Source organism: Mustelus asterias, chromosome 9 (genome assembly GCF_964213995.1).
Source record: "Mustelus asterias chromosome 9, sMusAst1.hap1.1, whole genome shotgun sequence".
Taxonomy (NCBI): Eukaryota; Metazoa; Chordata; class Chondrichthyes; order Carcharhiniformes; family Triakidae; genus Mustelus; species Mustelus asterias.
In genome coordinates, this window is record NC_135809.1 from 94072594 (window position 1) to 94087546 (window position 14953).

General features: G+C 40.3%; 1 protein-coding gene across 1 annotated transcript in view; it reads right to left on the reverse strand.

Annotated features, from left to right (window-relative positions):
- Positions 1-14953, reverse strand: part of syt7b (synaptotagmin VIIb) — a 365243-nt gene that overhangs the window by 184012 nt on the left and 166278 nt on the right. Inside the window, exon 5 of the mRNA XM_078221264.1 lies at positions 2574-2936. Coding sequence (XP_078077390.1) covers positions 2574-2936 — 363 coding nt within the window. The remainder of the gene's footprint in view (positions 1-2573; positions 2937-14953) is intronic.

Genomic DNA, 14953 nt, shown 5'->3' on the forward strand with positions numbered 1-14953 from the left:
AAAGCCACACAAGCTTTCGAGGCTCTGAGCCCCTTCTTCAGGTGAGTGGGAATTCTGTTCACAAACAGAACTTATAAGACACAGACTCAATTTACATGAATAATGGTTGGAATGCGAATACTTACAACTAATCCAGTCTTTAAGAAACAAAACAATGGGAGTGGAGAGAGCATCAAGACAGGCTAAAAAGATGTGTATTGTCTCCAGACAAGACAGCCAGTGAAACTCTGCAGGTCCACGCAACTGTGGGAGTTACAAATAGTGTGACATAAATTCTGATTCTAGGATCGCATGATAAAGACTCAGGAGGAAAAAAGCAGAAATATTTATGTGAAATAGTGTGACATAAACCCAATATCCCGGTTGAGGCCGTCCTTGTGTGTGCGGAACCTGGCTATCAGTTTCTGCTCCGCGACTCTGCGCTGTCGTGTGTCGCGAAGGCCGCCTTGGAGAACGCTTACCCGAATATCAGAGGCCGAATGCCCGTGACCGCTGAAGTGCTCCCCAACAGGAAGAGAACAGTCTTGCCTGGTGATTGTCGAGCGGTGTTCATTCATCCGTTGTCGCAGCGTCTGCATAGTTTCCCCAATGTACCATGCCTCGGGACATCCTTTCTTGCAGCGTATCAGGTAGACAACGTTGGCCGAGTTGCAAGAGTATGTACCGTGTACCTGGTGGATGGTGTTCTCACGTGAGATGATGGCATCTGTGTCGATGATCCGGCACGTCTTGCAGAGGTTGCTGTGGCAGGGTTGTGTGGTGTCTTGGTCACTGTTCTCCTGAAGGCTGGGTAGTTTGCTGCGGACAATGGTCTGTTTGAGGTTGTGCGGTTGTTTGAAGGCAAGAAGTGGGGGTGTGGGGATGGCCTTGGCGAGATGTTCGTCTTCATCAATGACATGTTTGTGAACAGAATTCCCACTCACCTGAAGAAGGGGCTCAGAGCCTCGAAAGCTTGTGTGGCTTTTGCTACCAAATAAACCTGTTGGACTTTAACCTGGTGTTGTTAAACTTCTTACTGTGTTTACCCCAGTCCAACGCCGGCATCTCCACATCATGACGATCCAACCTAGGCCATGAGTACAATGGAACAGGCACAGAGAAAGTGACCAGTCAGTGAGAGATTAAATGAGACAATGGTTTTCCAAATAGATTTTACAAAACCATTTTTTCTTGAAAAGGAACTTGCTACTTTTGTTTTAGTAGGTGCAGGAAACCACAATTGTTTTGAGCTTAATGAGACTGTGCTGAAAGATATAGTTAATTTAGTTTATTACGCGTTTACAAAACCCAGGACAATTGCTGTATTCCAAGTGACAACGTGACAATAAATGGCTGGTTGAGGCGAACTTAGCCTTCGCCAGCTCACCAGATGCTAACATGACAGTTCAAGAGCATTCCATTGTGGAAATGCATACATACCTCCTTCCTTGTATTACTGATGAACAATAGTCTGATTATAGAGTTATTACCAATGTTGCATCAAATATGTGTTTCCCTTTCAACTTCTGAAAAGGTAAAGAGCATTCAAAGTAATTTTTATTCTTTAGGTATTTGATGGGCATACATGCTTGTGCCTATCATCCAATTGGATTGTTCCATCATGCTGCATACAATAGCAGATGGAGGAATAGAAGAATCACAGGTGATTCACATTGACTTTTCTAAGACCTCATGTACACTGGATACTTTTGTTTGCATTGGCATGCATTCAAATTACAACAAAGGCACATTTGACGCAACACTAGTCAATGCACTTGCTTGAAAACATGGAGTGGTTTTCTTCAGCTAAACAAAAGATGGTTTAATTTTATTTGTTTTGTTTTAAAAGGATGAAGTATAACTTCAGGATTTGCAAATCTCTGCATCAAATATCAAACATTTGTATTTCAGAGGATAACTAAGCACCAAGGATGGGAAATTCTAATGGCACAAGATCCAGGGTCATGTACATAACTTTGAGACAGAGTACAATGTCGTAAATTGAAAAGATCGGAATCACCATCTTCTCTGGGAACATTGGGATGTGAGCATCGCTGGGAAGGCCAGCACATTCCCCTCCCTAATTGTCCTTGAGCAGTAGTGGTGAGCCAGTTGTGTTCCAATGCACTTCATAATTTCTACTGCTAGAATGATAACAGTGCTCAATAATAGTCATGGGCAGTAAGAGCTCTGCAACAATAGTGATCTGTAAATTACTTCTCTTTGAATCCAACTGACATTGACAAGTTCTGAACCTGTACATTACACCCTGGACCTGAAGTGAGAAGTTCTCCATCATTGGTAGGGATAAGTTAGGATTGCAGTGTGATCCTCAGATATAGACTTGGTGATTTGTCCAGGAGATCCTGTAATTCAGAACATAAACCCTATTCAATTTACAGTTTCTTTCCCTGCAGAATCTCATTGTTCAAAAACGTTGCTGTGGATAAAGTTAGCAAAACACAATTGAGAAATGAAAGCATTCTCACACCTCTTAATAGGTGCAGTCTAAATAAAAGTACAAACAGATTTATAATGAGGGAATATGGAAAATACTCTTGTTTTTGAGGTGGAAAGGAAAAAGAGAGACTTACAGGAAAGACTTCATATCTAACCCTCGATTACGGAGCTGTCCCATCACGTAATCCCAGCTCCCAGGATTGGAGCGACTGCGGCCTCCAGCTGTACGATTGCGTGAGCCCGCCATACCACTTGGCCTGTGCTGGGCTCTGTAGGGAGACCTGCTGCCGGAGGTTGTCTGCTGTTGGAATTGAAGTTGCCCAAGGCTCTGGCTGGTGGTGGGTTGGCTCTGGGAAGGTCTATGGTGCTGCAGCGGCTGCTGCAGGCTCTGCTGCCTCTGCAGCGTCCGAGGTCGCGGGCATTTCGGCTGTTGGTCACCTGGTGGCGTAGATATGTGCTCTAACGTGGACGCTGTTGATAAGGTCGGCTCATCCAAGCTAACAGCACAGCACGAGAGAAGAAAAGAGCAGAAAGAAAGAGTAAAGGGAGAAAACAAAAGCAAAGCACAGTTAGCGAAGTCACCTGGAGTGAAGTACAGTAATGGTCTTGAGTTTGGTGGATATCTGGCTTTGCTTTGCACTCAGATTATTAACACATCATTACTGGCAGGTGATTCTCATTTCCTGTAAAGTGCCTTTTTGCTGGACAATTACAACACAATATAATCAACTCTAATTTAAATTGTTCTTGTTTTTTTGCCCTCCTCATCACGATCAGTCTGTGTCTTGCACCAGTTGCCGGAACACAGCAGGTGAGGAAGGCTTAACAGAAATGCACTTAAGTGGTTTGCTGAAAACAAAACAGCTTTAGCTATGGAACGAACATCCTTCCCCCAGCACTGGCAGGTAGTCGTAAGCAAAACCAGCATCAGGACTAAAATTATTGGTAGCATTTTAGGGAGTTAAAACGTAATAATACCTATAGGTGACAAACATTCGATTTTCAGAAATATCTTGACTTGTTAAAAAATGTACTGCAAAGAGATGACAATGGAAAGTAATGTTCGGCAAGAATCTTATTTTCTGGCATATTTACATCTTTATTATATTTCTGCATCATTTTTTGTTTGCATTAAACACCTCCAGAGCAATTTTTGTATAATAATTAATGGCAGTCAGGCTTTTCAATGTTAGATGCAGGGAGAAAGCTTATGAAATTGGGGCAAAATGAAAGCCTCATCACTGGCAATCTCAGTCACGTGGTGGTACAGAACTTGAATATTGCTGAAAAGAGAGACATGTTGCTGAAACTTTTCATCTTGCACTCATCAGGACAAATGAAAGAATGCTAAGTTTCAAACGATCACAACCATTTTATGCTACAGGAACAGGGTGCTGATAGATTGGCAAGTCAACTCTGAGTTGCTGATGTGTTACAATGGGGGAAGCAATGGGGAATTTTGGTCTCCCCAAGCTTCCGCGGAATTCAAAAAAGGGCTCAAGGCTTGACCATATTCCTTTTGCTTTCAGAGAATGGGTTCTTGTGTCAGAATGTATGCTGTTTCAGGCAAGGGTGAATGAGCCACATTAGGAGCTCAACTGATTATCTTAAATTGGTTGTCTCTGTAGCTATTAGCACACTCAGGATTGTTCAGCAAGTGCTGCCCAATCACAACTAACAGTATACATTTTGTTTTGGATTTTGCAAGTGTGGGCTGGTTGAGTCTATATTCTGCCCTTTATGAACAACTGAAGGAACATGCTGTTTGATTTGTTCAGCCCACCACTGGGACATATGACCTATTTACCTGGCATTGCACTGACACCCTAACCTCCTTCCCCATGCACATTTCCAATATGTAGGCGATAAGTTTGTGATCTTTGAATCTGCAGGATTTTCTTACACACCTTTATACATTCCATTAAATGTTTTGAGATGGAATAGTTTAACCTGTTCCTTTTCCGTTAGGTTCCTTTCTAATTGAGAAATCCGCTAATGGGTTCTCTATTATGATCTACCACAAACCTACCTTCACCAGTCAATATATATGTTGGGATTTCTATAACCTCCATGCACTATAATACTTGTTTTATCAACAAACTTGTAAATAGGACCTAGCCATTTGCTCACTTGATATAGAAATAGAGTACAAGAAAGTCATCCTGGTCAGATTGCTGTGTATTGTACAAACTTGCAAATAGGCCAAAGACCTGAAAAATGCTGCGTCTACCTCAAAATAACCTGGAAACGCAAAGCATCTCAAAAATGTGAATAATAGGTTAAACAAGCCGTTTCACGCTGCTACCATGCAGTGGCTACATGAGTCATATTTTCCACTAACAAGAGGTTGTTGCAGCCCAAAATGACATCATACAATTGAGTAGCATCATGTATGAATTTTAGAGCCAGTGTGATATCAGGTCTGTAGGCCACACACCCCAATGATTGAATCAAAGAGCATGTCTCATCAGTTGTTTGTAATTGGCAAAGTGCAGTCTGCACTTGACTACCCCACACATGCAAAACCTAAAACACAACATCTACTGTTAGATGTGATACAGTGATTGGGCAGCACTTGCTGAACATTCCTGTGCGTGCTAATACAGATAATCAATCAAGCTTGAAACATGGCTCAGTTCTGCTTGCTGAAAGTAATATACATAGAAACAAGCAGCAGGAGTAGGCCATTCAGCCCTTCAAGCCTGTCCCGCCATTCATTTTGATCACAGCTTGATCATCGAATTCAATATCCTAATCCCCACTTCCCTCCATCCATTTAGTCTGCAGAGCTATACCTATAGAATGCAATCATACTCTGTAAACAAAAGGAATATGTCCAAGCCTTGCAACTTTCTTGAATTACTAGAAGCTGGGAGAACCAATAGTGCCCCCCACTGCCCCAATGTTCTCTCCATGGCAACTGATTGGCCAATCACAGTCAATTTGCTAACAAATCAGCATCCTATTCTGTAGTATAAATTGTGATCATTAGAAATTTGGCATTCTTATAATCTCCTTAGTGTAGCTATACGAAGAAAGCAATTTCAGATTATAAATTAGAGAGAGAAAAAGAGAGAAAGTTAAAGTTGCTACAGTTTTTTGCAGAGGAAATTTGATCTTTGGTCCTCTATTCATGGAAATAGTGTTTATTTATAAAGAAAATCACTGTCAACTCCTTTATATTTCAATGGACTTTTAATACCTGTGGAAGATACAAGATTTTAAAACACAGTCAATGTTTGAACTTCCGGTCTCCTTTTCTCTAGATATTCAACTATATAACCGACTGAAGCATTGGTTATCAAAGGACCTTCACATTCAGGGAGAGAGTGATTTCCCTGCAGGGACTTGGTCCTATTTTAGCTGCTGCCATTCAGTCAGCACTGTGTATATTCTCCTCAGCCGATTTGTCAATGCAGATTACTTAAATATCATATCTCTGCTCCAATGCATTATTGCCGTTTTATAAGCAAATTGCAAGCTATCTGAAAAAAATCAACTATATTTTAACATTACAGCAACTTTAATTTAACACATTGGGTGCCCAGGGTGGAAGCGAAAATTATTTATTTTTAAAACGTGTATGTGTGTAAGCTAAGCACGGTGGCACAGTGGTTAGCACAGCTGCCTCACAACGCCAGGGAATCAGGTTCAATTCTGGCCTTGGGTCACTGTCTGTGTGGAGTTTGTACATTCTCTCCATGTCTGCGTGAGTTTCCTCCAGGTGCTCCGGTTTCTTCCCACCGTCCAAAGATGTGCCGGTTAGGTTGATTGGCCGTGATAAATTGACCCTTAGTGTCAGGGGTACTAGCAGGGTGAATACATGGGGTTACAGGGATAGGACCTGGGTGGGATTGTTGTCAGTGAAGACTTAATGGGCAGAATGACTGCCTTCTGCACTGCAGGGATTCTATGAACCATGTAAAATCTCAGTTCAGTGAGGAAGTTGAGAGATAACTTTTTAAATATTAGCTTGGAATTTTATTGGCACAGTAAAAGATTGAGCAGAAAGCCTTTTCTTTTATTGTTCACTGAGTTCATGAATGTTAGTAATGGGAGATGGAGCACTTTCCATTCCAGGCAACTTGTGTCAGCACCATGCACTCCCAGGTATGGCACTGCTTTATTCCGTGGTAAAACTCCCCCAGCAAAGTCCATCACACAAGTGCATCTCTATTGCAGATTTTCATTGTCCACACTAGCCGTTCTGTGACCTCTAAGTAGGATTGTGAATTAACGCTAAACTAGGGAAAGTTTTGTGCCATGGGTCAATGTCCACTAGCAATCAAATTATGAAAATACATATCACAAAGAGCCCTTGCAGCAGACAGACAGAGCAAAATTCATTACATCAGCCTGAGTAAGACTCAAATCAGGTTAGATGTGAAAAGTCAGTGTCTAATATGCTGCACCACCTACCCTGTTTTATGATCCATTTTTGTGCTGGTTAGGGGCTTGTCAATGCAGGCTGGGACCAACAGTGTGCTTCCCATACCTGAAGTGTGAATATGTTAAAAGAATTAAATATTAAAATAAAAAGATCAAACAATCGTCACATCACTGCTTTATGTTCGTCAAGAAGCAATCTGCAATTGGGACTATTAACAAATGCTGGGCCCAATATACATTGCAGATAATGAAATCTCTTCAATTAAGTATTTGCATAGTCCTAGATGTGCTGGTTATAAGTTGCTCAAATATCTAAAAAACATAAATACAGATTTTGACCTGAGTCAATGGACAAAGTGGGCATATGAATTGGTGAAGAATGCTTTATTGTCTTCCTTCTGCCTTGCTTTCCTTCCTACCCAATTCTAAACAGAAATAGGAGACAATCAACACAACATGTTGGCACTGTCATGTAACTGGCATCCTTAATATTGCGTTTCAAAAAGATCAGCAGTAAGCAGAGTCTATGAAGCTGCAGCGTGCAAGAGTCTACATGCTTGACAAGAGGTGAGAGTTAGCTAAGCACATGACAGCCGAGTCCTCAAGGTGAGGGTCATTTTAGTTCACATACATGGATATAAGATTGGAAGAAATGTAAAACCATATTTCAGTTATAGCAATTACTCAACACTTATTTTTCGAGGGAGTAAATGTTGATTTGCAACTTTAAACAGTACAAGTCCTGGAGTTCATCATGAGCCCTGAAGTTCAAAGTGAATTAAATTGCTCCCCTCACCACCAAATCTCACACAAAGCAGATACATGTTTCAAAAGTTGGATGTGAAATTGAGAGATTTTCACCAGGCCACTGTAAACATGCTGTCAGTTGCTAGTACTGCTTAAAACAACACGTATATGAGCCAGTTGGTAACAAAGAACAAGCATACAGCAGCACCAACACTGATGAGGGAGATAAACATGGCACAAATTGGCAATTATGCACTTGGAGTTGCTGGCACATAGCACATTTATATCAAACAGAGACACACACATAGGCTGTATTATAGAGCTTTTGCACTGGAACAACAATAAATGTCTGAAATGGATAACACTGGAATAGGAGAGTATACAATGTTAAGGCTCTTTTTCAGGATCACAAACTCACACACACTCATTCACTCATTAGAGATCGACTTATGGAGTGAATTACTTGCATAATTCATCTTGCTGAAGATGAGTGGCACTCATCATAGTTCAGTTGCTAATTGCAACGGTGTCCAGATATATAAATATTAAAATATAAATGTCCAGATATATAAATACAATCGAGTTCCTAATATAACCAGAGATTACCTTTTTCTATAATGTAAATCGTAAAAAAAAAATGTCTAAAGGGATATTATCAAGTCTGAGTCCATGAATTCACAGATTTATCTTTGTCCAGAAATTAACATTCCAACTTGACCACAAGTCCCAGAAGTATAAATCAGAAATAAATACTCAAACAAGGCCAAGGGTTTCCTTCGATGCACAGGTGCGCAATTACTTATGTTCCTAAGGCACTCACAACCTAAAAAGGCATATCAAACTGAGCATGGCTTTCAACGCAAGCGCTTTGATATCAGATCAATACAATCGTGAATTTTTTCAACAGTCTCACATCCCAGTTCAGTCAGAGATTGTGCTTTTGTTTCAAACAAAGCAACTACAATGTAAATACACCCATGCATAAACACATCACAATTTACCTGTATGGTCACATGTTTTGCTGCACAACTTGAATTCAGATAGTGTCACTGATGTACAGAATATCACAAAAGGTATTTCACAGAAGAGAAACAAATGATGAGCAGCAAAAGACGAACTGGGAGAAATGACTGACTGCACAATTGAAGAGATAGATTTTTAAAGGAGGGAATAGAGATAGCATGACTGAGACTCTTTTGGAGGAACTTCCTAGGAATAGGGTCAAGATGGTTGAAGACTGTGGCACCAAGATAGAGCTGAATGCCATAGGATACATGGAAAACCACCGTTGGAGACCTGATGAAGAGAGGCTGCGGTGCAGGGCTGGAGGAGGTTAATGAGATGAGTGTGTGATGTTGTGAAGGAATCTGTACACAAGGATGAAGTTTTTGAATTCAATGGATTGAGAGATGGAAAGGGAATTGAGTTTACAAGGACAGTGACACAGGTTGAAGGACACTTTAGAGTATAGAATGCAGACGTTGGAATTGGAGAGATATCTTAGCGAGTTTATGCAGAGTAGAACTTGAGCAGCTGGTAAGGGATGTGTCAGGGAAGATAAGTTAACAAAGGTGACAAATATCATTAGCAGTAGGGCAATGTCAAGGTTGGAGGTGAACCAACTTTTGGAATTGGTACCAAGCAGCCATGAAAAAGATAGGATGTTGACTTTAAGATCAGCTCATGGACAAACATGACATCTGATCTCAGCCTGTGAATGCAGACTTCAAGATGAATGGATTTGGAGACAAGACAAGTGTTTTTGGTAGCAGCCAAACAGGATGATTTAATTCCTACCAATATTTGGTTGAATATCATTGAACTTTCTCCATGACGTTAATTGATTGCAAACAAGTGATCTGACAGTAAAGAGGTGGCCATGGAGAAGTTATAGCTGCATATCATATGGAAGGCTACCCCATAGCTATAGATCATATTGTTCAGACACATTTGGGAAAAGAGGAAATAAAAACAAGAGTGAAATTTTGTGGTATCTCTGAGGAGACCACAGGGATAGGTAATTGTGTACATGTCTAAGTGTGTGTATGTGTGTGTGTGTGTGTGTGTGTGTGTGGTGAGAGAGAGAGCGCATGTGCATTAGCGAGTATGGGCCAGATTTCTGTGTTCCATAAAGGTTGGGAATGGGTGTGGAGATTGGCAAAAACCTAGGCTGCGGGATCCGAAATTTGAATTTCACCTCAAAAAGAATCCCACACAACTACCCATAGGTGTGAAGAGGTTCGGCCTAAGTTTGGGTTGTGAGCCCACATGCACAGCCTGTGACATTAGGGTCACTACTGACAGGGCAGGAGAAGTTTTTATTTCACACCCAACAATATTTCTGTTGAGTGGCATTTGGAAGCCTTTGGAAAACCCACCAGGTAAGAGAGCGCAGGAAATTTGGAGGAAATTTGCTGAGGCATCAGGAACATTCTGACAGACAAAAGTAACATTAAATATCACGATTAAATGCCATCTTATAAGTTAGATGTATTTTTGCTGCAGTCATTGATCATGGGGTTTGGTTTTGGAAAGGTAGGTTGACCCCAACATCGATCAGTATTGTGTGTTGAGATGCATTAGAGAGCTACTCCCAAATGGATAACATGCTATTATGTATTTCAAAACTGTAGAAAGAAGTGTGAATTCTCATCATGATTTGAAGTTATTTTAATGCTGACAGTGTTTTAACTTAAAAAAAAATGCCTGAGAAAAGAAAAACTAGCCCTCTATTTTTGGATTGCTTTGAATGAGAGCCTATCTGATGTAGCTGAGGAAAAACCTAGCTACCCATGTCTTCAATTCCAAAGGGCTCCATTGTCCATGCTGTAATGGTTTGTTTTCACAGCTGAGCCTATTATGCTTGACTGAGGTTCAAAATCTGTTAAAGCACTTAGTTCAAAAGTCAATTGTTTACACAGTTATGCAGGAGACTGGGAGCATGGCTTGACTGATAGTTTTAGGAGAATATAACCCTGTCTTAGATGTAGTTTCTGAATATATGTCTGCTTGCTTTCAATGATCACCTCAAATGAGAGAGAATCTAAATTATTTCCCCTTGACATTCAGTAGTGTTACCATCACTGAATTCCCCATTAACATATTGGGGGTTACCACTGGCAAGAAACTAAACTGGACCTGCCATATAAATACAATGGCTATAAGAACTAGTCAGAAGCTGGGGATTCTCCTGACTCCCCAAAGTTTGTTCACCATCTGCAAGGCACAAGTCAGGAGTGTGATGGAATATTCTCCTGGATGAGTGCAGCTCTAACAACACTCAAGAAGCTTGACATCATCCAAGACAAAGCAGCCCACTTTATTAGCACACATCCACCAACTTAAACATGCATTCCATTGACCACCTAAAAAGGGCAAGGGCAGCAAATACTTGCGAACACTGCCAGCTGCAAGTTCCCCTCCAAGTCACATACCATCCTGACTTGGAACCATATTGCCATTCCTTCACTGTCACTGGGTCAAATCCTGGAACTCCCTTTCAAAAAACACTGTGGGTGTACCTATACGAGAAGGTCTGCAGAAGTTAAAGGTTGCAGTTTTCTCAAGAGCAATTAACACTAGCCTAGACAGCAACACCCATATCCTGTGAAAGAAAAATAATCAACTTAATGATCACTTAAGGAGATTTGGCTTTTTCAGTGGGATTGGAGTTTTTTTCTGTGCAGTATGAATGGTATGGTGTTTGATTGATAATTCTATTAAATGATTAGGAGAATATTTTCCAAGTCCATTTTGAGGACTCCCCATTGCTATTATGTGGCTCCTGAGGTCTGCCCATTGTGGATACTTGCTGGGTGGCTTTGGAGGATACATGAGGGGCTTGGAGAAGGCTTGATGGAATATAACAGGGCATGGGAGGATGAATGGAGGTGTGAGAGCTAGGGGTCATAAGATCAATATTGCAGAGTTGGGTTGAGGTCCCTGGGAACCAAGGTGGGCTTTCTAATCAGCCTGCATCAGCACCTGAATGCCTCAATCATCGTCTCGGATCTGCCGAAGACCCAAATTTTGCCTGCCCACATCTCCAGAAGACAACAATATGGTGGCTATGAAGAAGGTGACTGGTTCAAGTTCGTTAAATTGTGAACTGCCTTGACTCACTTTCCTGAACTGGAGACCAACCGTGTGTGTGTCTGTGTGTGTGTCTGTGTGTCTGTCTGTGTGTGTGTGTGCGCGCGCACACACGTGTGCAGCAGAGTGAGTGAGGGAGAGAGGGAACAGGGTTATTAATTGTGTGTGGGAGATGAAATATCAGCTTCCCAGTCAAGAAGAAAGTTGGTGACAGATTAACGGAGGATTGTGGTTCCTGACAGCATTAACATGTCATGCACACTTGTTAAACGGTTGCTAGATTAAATTAACCTTTACAAATAAGTCAGTGGCAAACAAAGTAATCTTCTGGGTGGATCTGGAATAAATGTGGAACTTTGTTGGCCCTGGGAGAAGCTGAGCTGTTGCATTGAGTTAGGGTGGTGACTGTCCAGGGAGGTGAGGGTATGGCTTTCTGTGGAAGGGAGGTTGGGTCATGGGTGCCCCAAGAAGGGTTATGGGGACAGAAGGAGGGAGCTTGACAATAGTTGAAACGTCAGCCGGTGTCAAAGGCAGCCCAAACACGCTGAAGTTGAGATCAAGGAGTTTTTTTTTTTGAGGGCAGACCAGGAGAGTTGAGGAGCGATAGTGAACTTGTGTGTCCGAGAAAGTGAGAGAGGAGGGTTAGAGCCCCTTGCCTACCACAAACATTAGGAGACAAAACATTATGCCAAATGTGGACAACTGATGAATTCATAGAGAGAAAGGTGGGACGGGGGTCTCACATTAGCACAAGCAACACAGCTGCCAATAGTCTGAGTTCTCACAGATAAGCAAGTTACTTGGAAGTAAAACAAAACCAAATGATTAACACGATGAACAAATAAAATCATGACATTAAATGGCAGTTAGAGCCGCTGACTGGTTTACATGGCAGATGGCTCTGGAGAATAAATAGTTTCACGTTTTACTTCTGAGGAATTCATTTCTCAAACAAACTTTTTTGTTTTTACATTTTTTACTGTCCATTATATAATTTGTTTACTCTGATCTTTTAATTCTTCTGTCGTCCTAGGGGTTGGTAAAGGGCTACCTTCCCATGTCATGTTCAAATTTTTTATTGTCCCTGTGCCATAACTAAGTTTGCATTCTTTCTATTCTACTTACAAGGTTTGCTCCCTATTTACAAGGTCTGCTCCCAGGCATCTGCCAAAAATGCTTTTTTATCATTTGTTGGCAAGTGGCCATGAGTTGTTTCGAGTGACTTGCCTTCCTATTTCCATTCTGCCTATTTATCCCAGGGGAGCACCTTCATGTTCTAATCAGGATCGAGAATTTACATGTGATTCATAATTGTAAAACCAATTGCAGCTCTGTGATACTGTAAATGCAAATCAGGTAGGTATCGGGGCAGAATCACATGCACCAGGGTTGTTGCTACAGATCAAAAATTATGTTAATTTGGCTGTGCAACAATGCAAACAAAACATGCTCGAGTTCTCCTGATTTGCGAGTAATAATAATTTATCAGCCCCCATCACTTTCCATGTCACTGACTTCTGGGAATTCATCTCTTTACTGCTTCATTGGCCTGTATTTAAAGTTGAGGCCTATTGCTACAAATATTTTTGCCATTTTCCAGGCATACATATTCTTATACTCCTTTAAAATGTACTTAGGCAGTGAGCATGGATTTCAATGAAAATGTGAACTGTTAAACAGGTGCAGTGTTGCAATAATAAAAGGCAATGACAATGCGTTTGGATTATGGCATGAGCTGCAAATTTAGTTGAAAGATGAAACACAACAGAACTCAAACACCACAAATGCAAAACAATGTTACACGCATCTGTGAATGCTACTCACTGTAGAACTAACAATACATAATTTAAAAGCACTCACTAACTTTGAGTTATCCTGTGATGATAAATACACCCAGGATGTTGATGGTTCAATGCAGTTGTGCTTTGCCTTAAAAATTTGCAATAGAGCTTTAGATGCTCAATATCAGTATTTTAACAAAAAATAAAATTTCAATATATACTGAATGCATACAAAATGCAATCTTTAGCATCAAAAGCATTATTTGCCTCAAAGTTCTAGTTTTGTATCCTTTTCCTGGATTGTGTTTGTTCATCAGCAACAAAATTATAAGTTCAACTAAAGCCAACTAGTTCCATTAACTATGTCCTTCTCACTTAATGGCCAGGAGGAAAGCTGTGCAAAACTTCCCTTGATAACTTTCGACCCAAATCATGCAAAAACTCAACATTGGTATTTTATGACACTGATTTTATAAAAAGAGTCAAATTAGCCTCTTAATTAGATCAAAGGTGAAAAGCAACTGATTACTATATAAAACTACCAGTGTCGCTTATGTAACATGGCTGCCTCATTTGGAAATTGCTGCAAACTCTTCCAAACGATGGTTTGTTCCTCCAAAAACACCCACGTTATACAAAGATCATGTAAAATCTAATGCATCAAGGACTCAACATAACTCATTATCCACTCACTTTTGAAAAGTTCTATATAATTATTCCTTGATCTACAAAATTGATAGCAAAATTCCAAAATATATATTGATCCTCAGACTGTTACTATTCAACTGAAGAAAACTGCCCTCCCAGATTAGAGCCCAACTCTCCTGGATTCAGCCATGTATGAACCGTTGTTCCTTATGGAATAATTGAAAATCTTAATCTATTATCATTACAAAGCTCTAATTTTCTAACCAGAATCAGCTATTCAATTGTATCATCTATGCTATTATAGCCATATATTGTCTGATTGTCTTGATTCTAATTCTGTCCGGATGCAGAGATGTAAACTACTTTAAATGTATAAGATTTGGCAAATAAGTAACTAACGCATATCTTGCGTCGTATGGATTGATTTCTGTGCCTTTAATAAAAAGGGAGTGGGTATGGTAAGTTTGGTAAACGCCATACAAAATACAGCTCCTGAATCTCAGTCTGGAAACAAACTGTCAATCACCAAAGGGTTGACCATTTATTTGTCTTATTCTTTCACAAGTATTAAAACGTAATATGTTCAAGAAGCGCCTGTATAAATAAAATGCCTTCTGTACAACAAATCAAATGCACAAGTGATGTTTTCATAAATTACACACCAACATTAAACAAAGCCCTTTTAAGTGATTTGGATTAAAGTTTAACACCAATGACAAAATTTACATAGTACTTATAATGAAGTTATAGTTAAATGAAGTATGAATGAGGGAAAAGTTATAATTTGGAAACAGTGCACAAAAAGGCTGGACATTAATCCTTATCTGATTATATATTCCTGTTTACAATGTGATCAA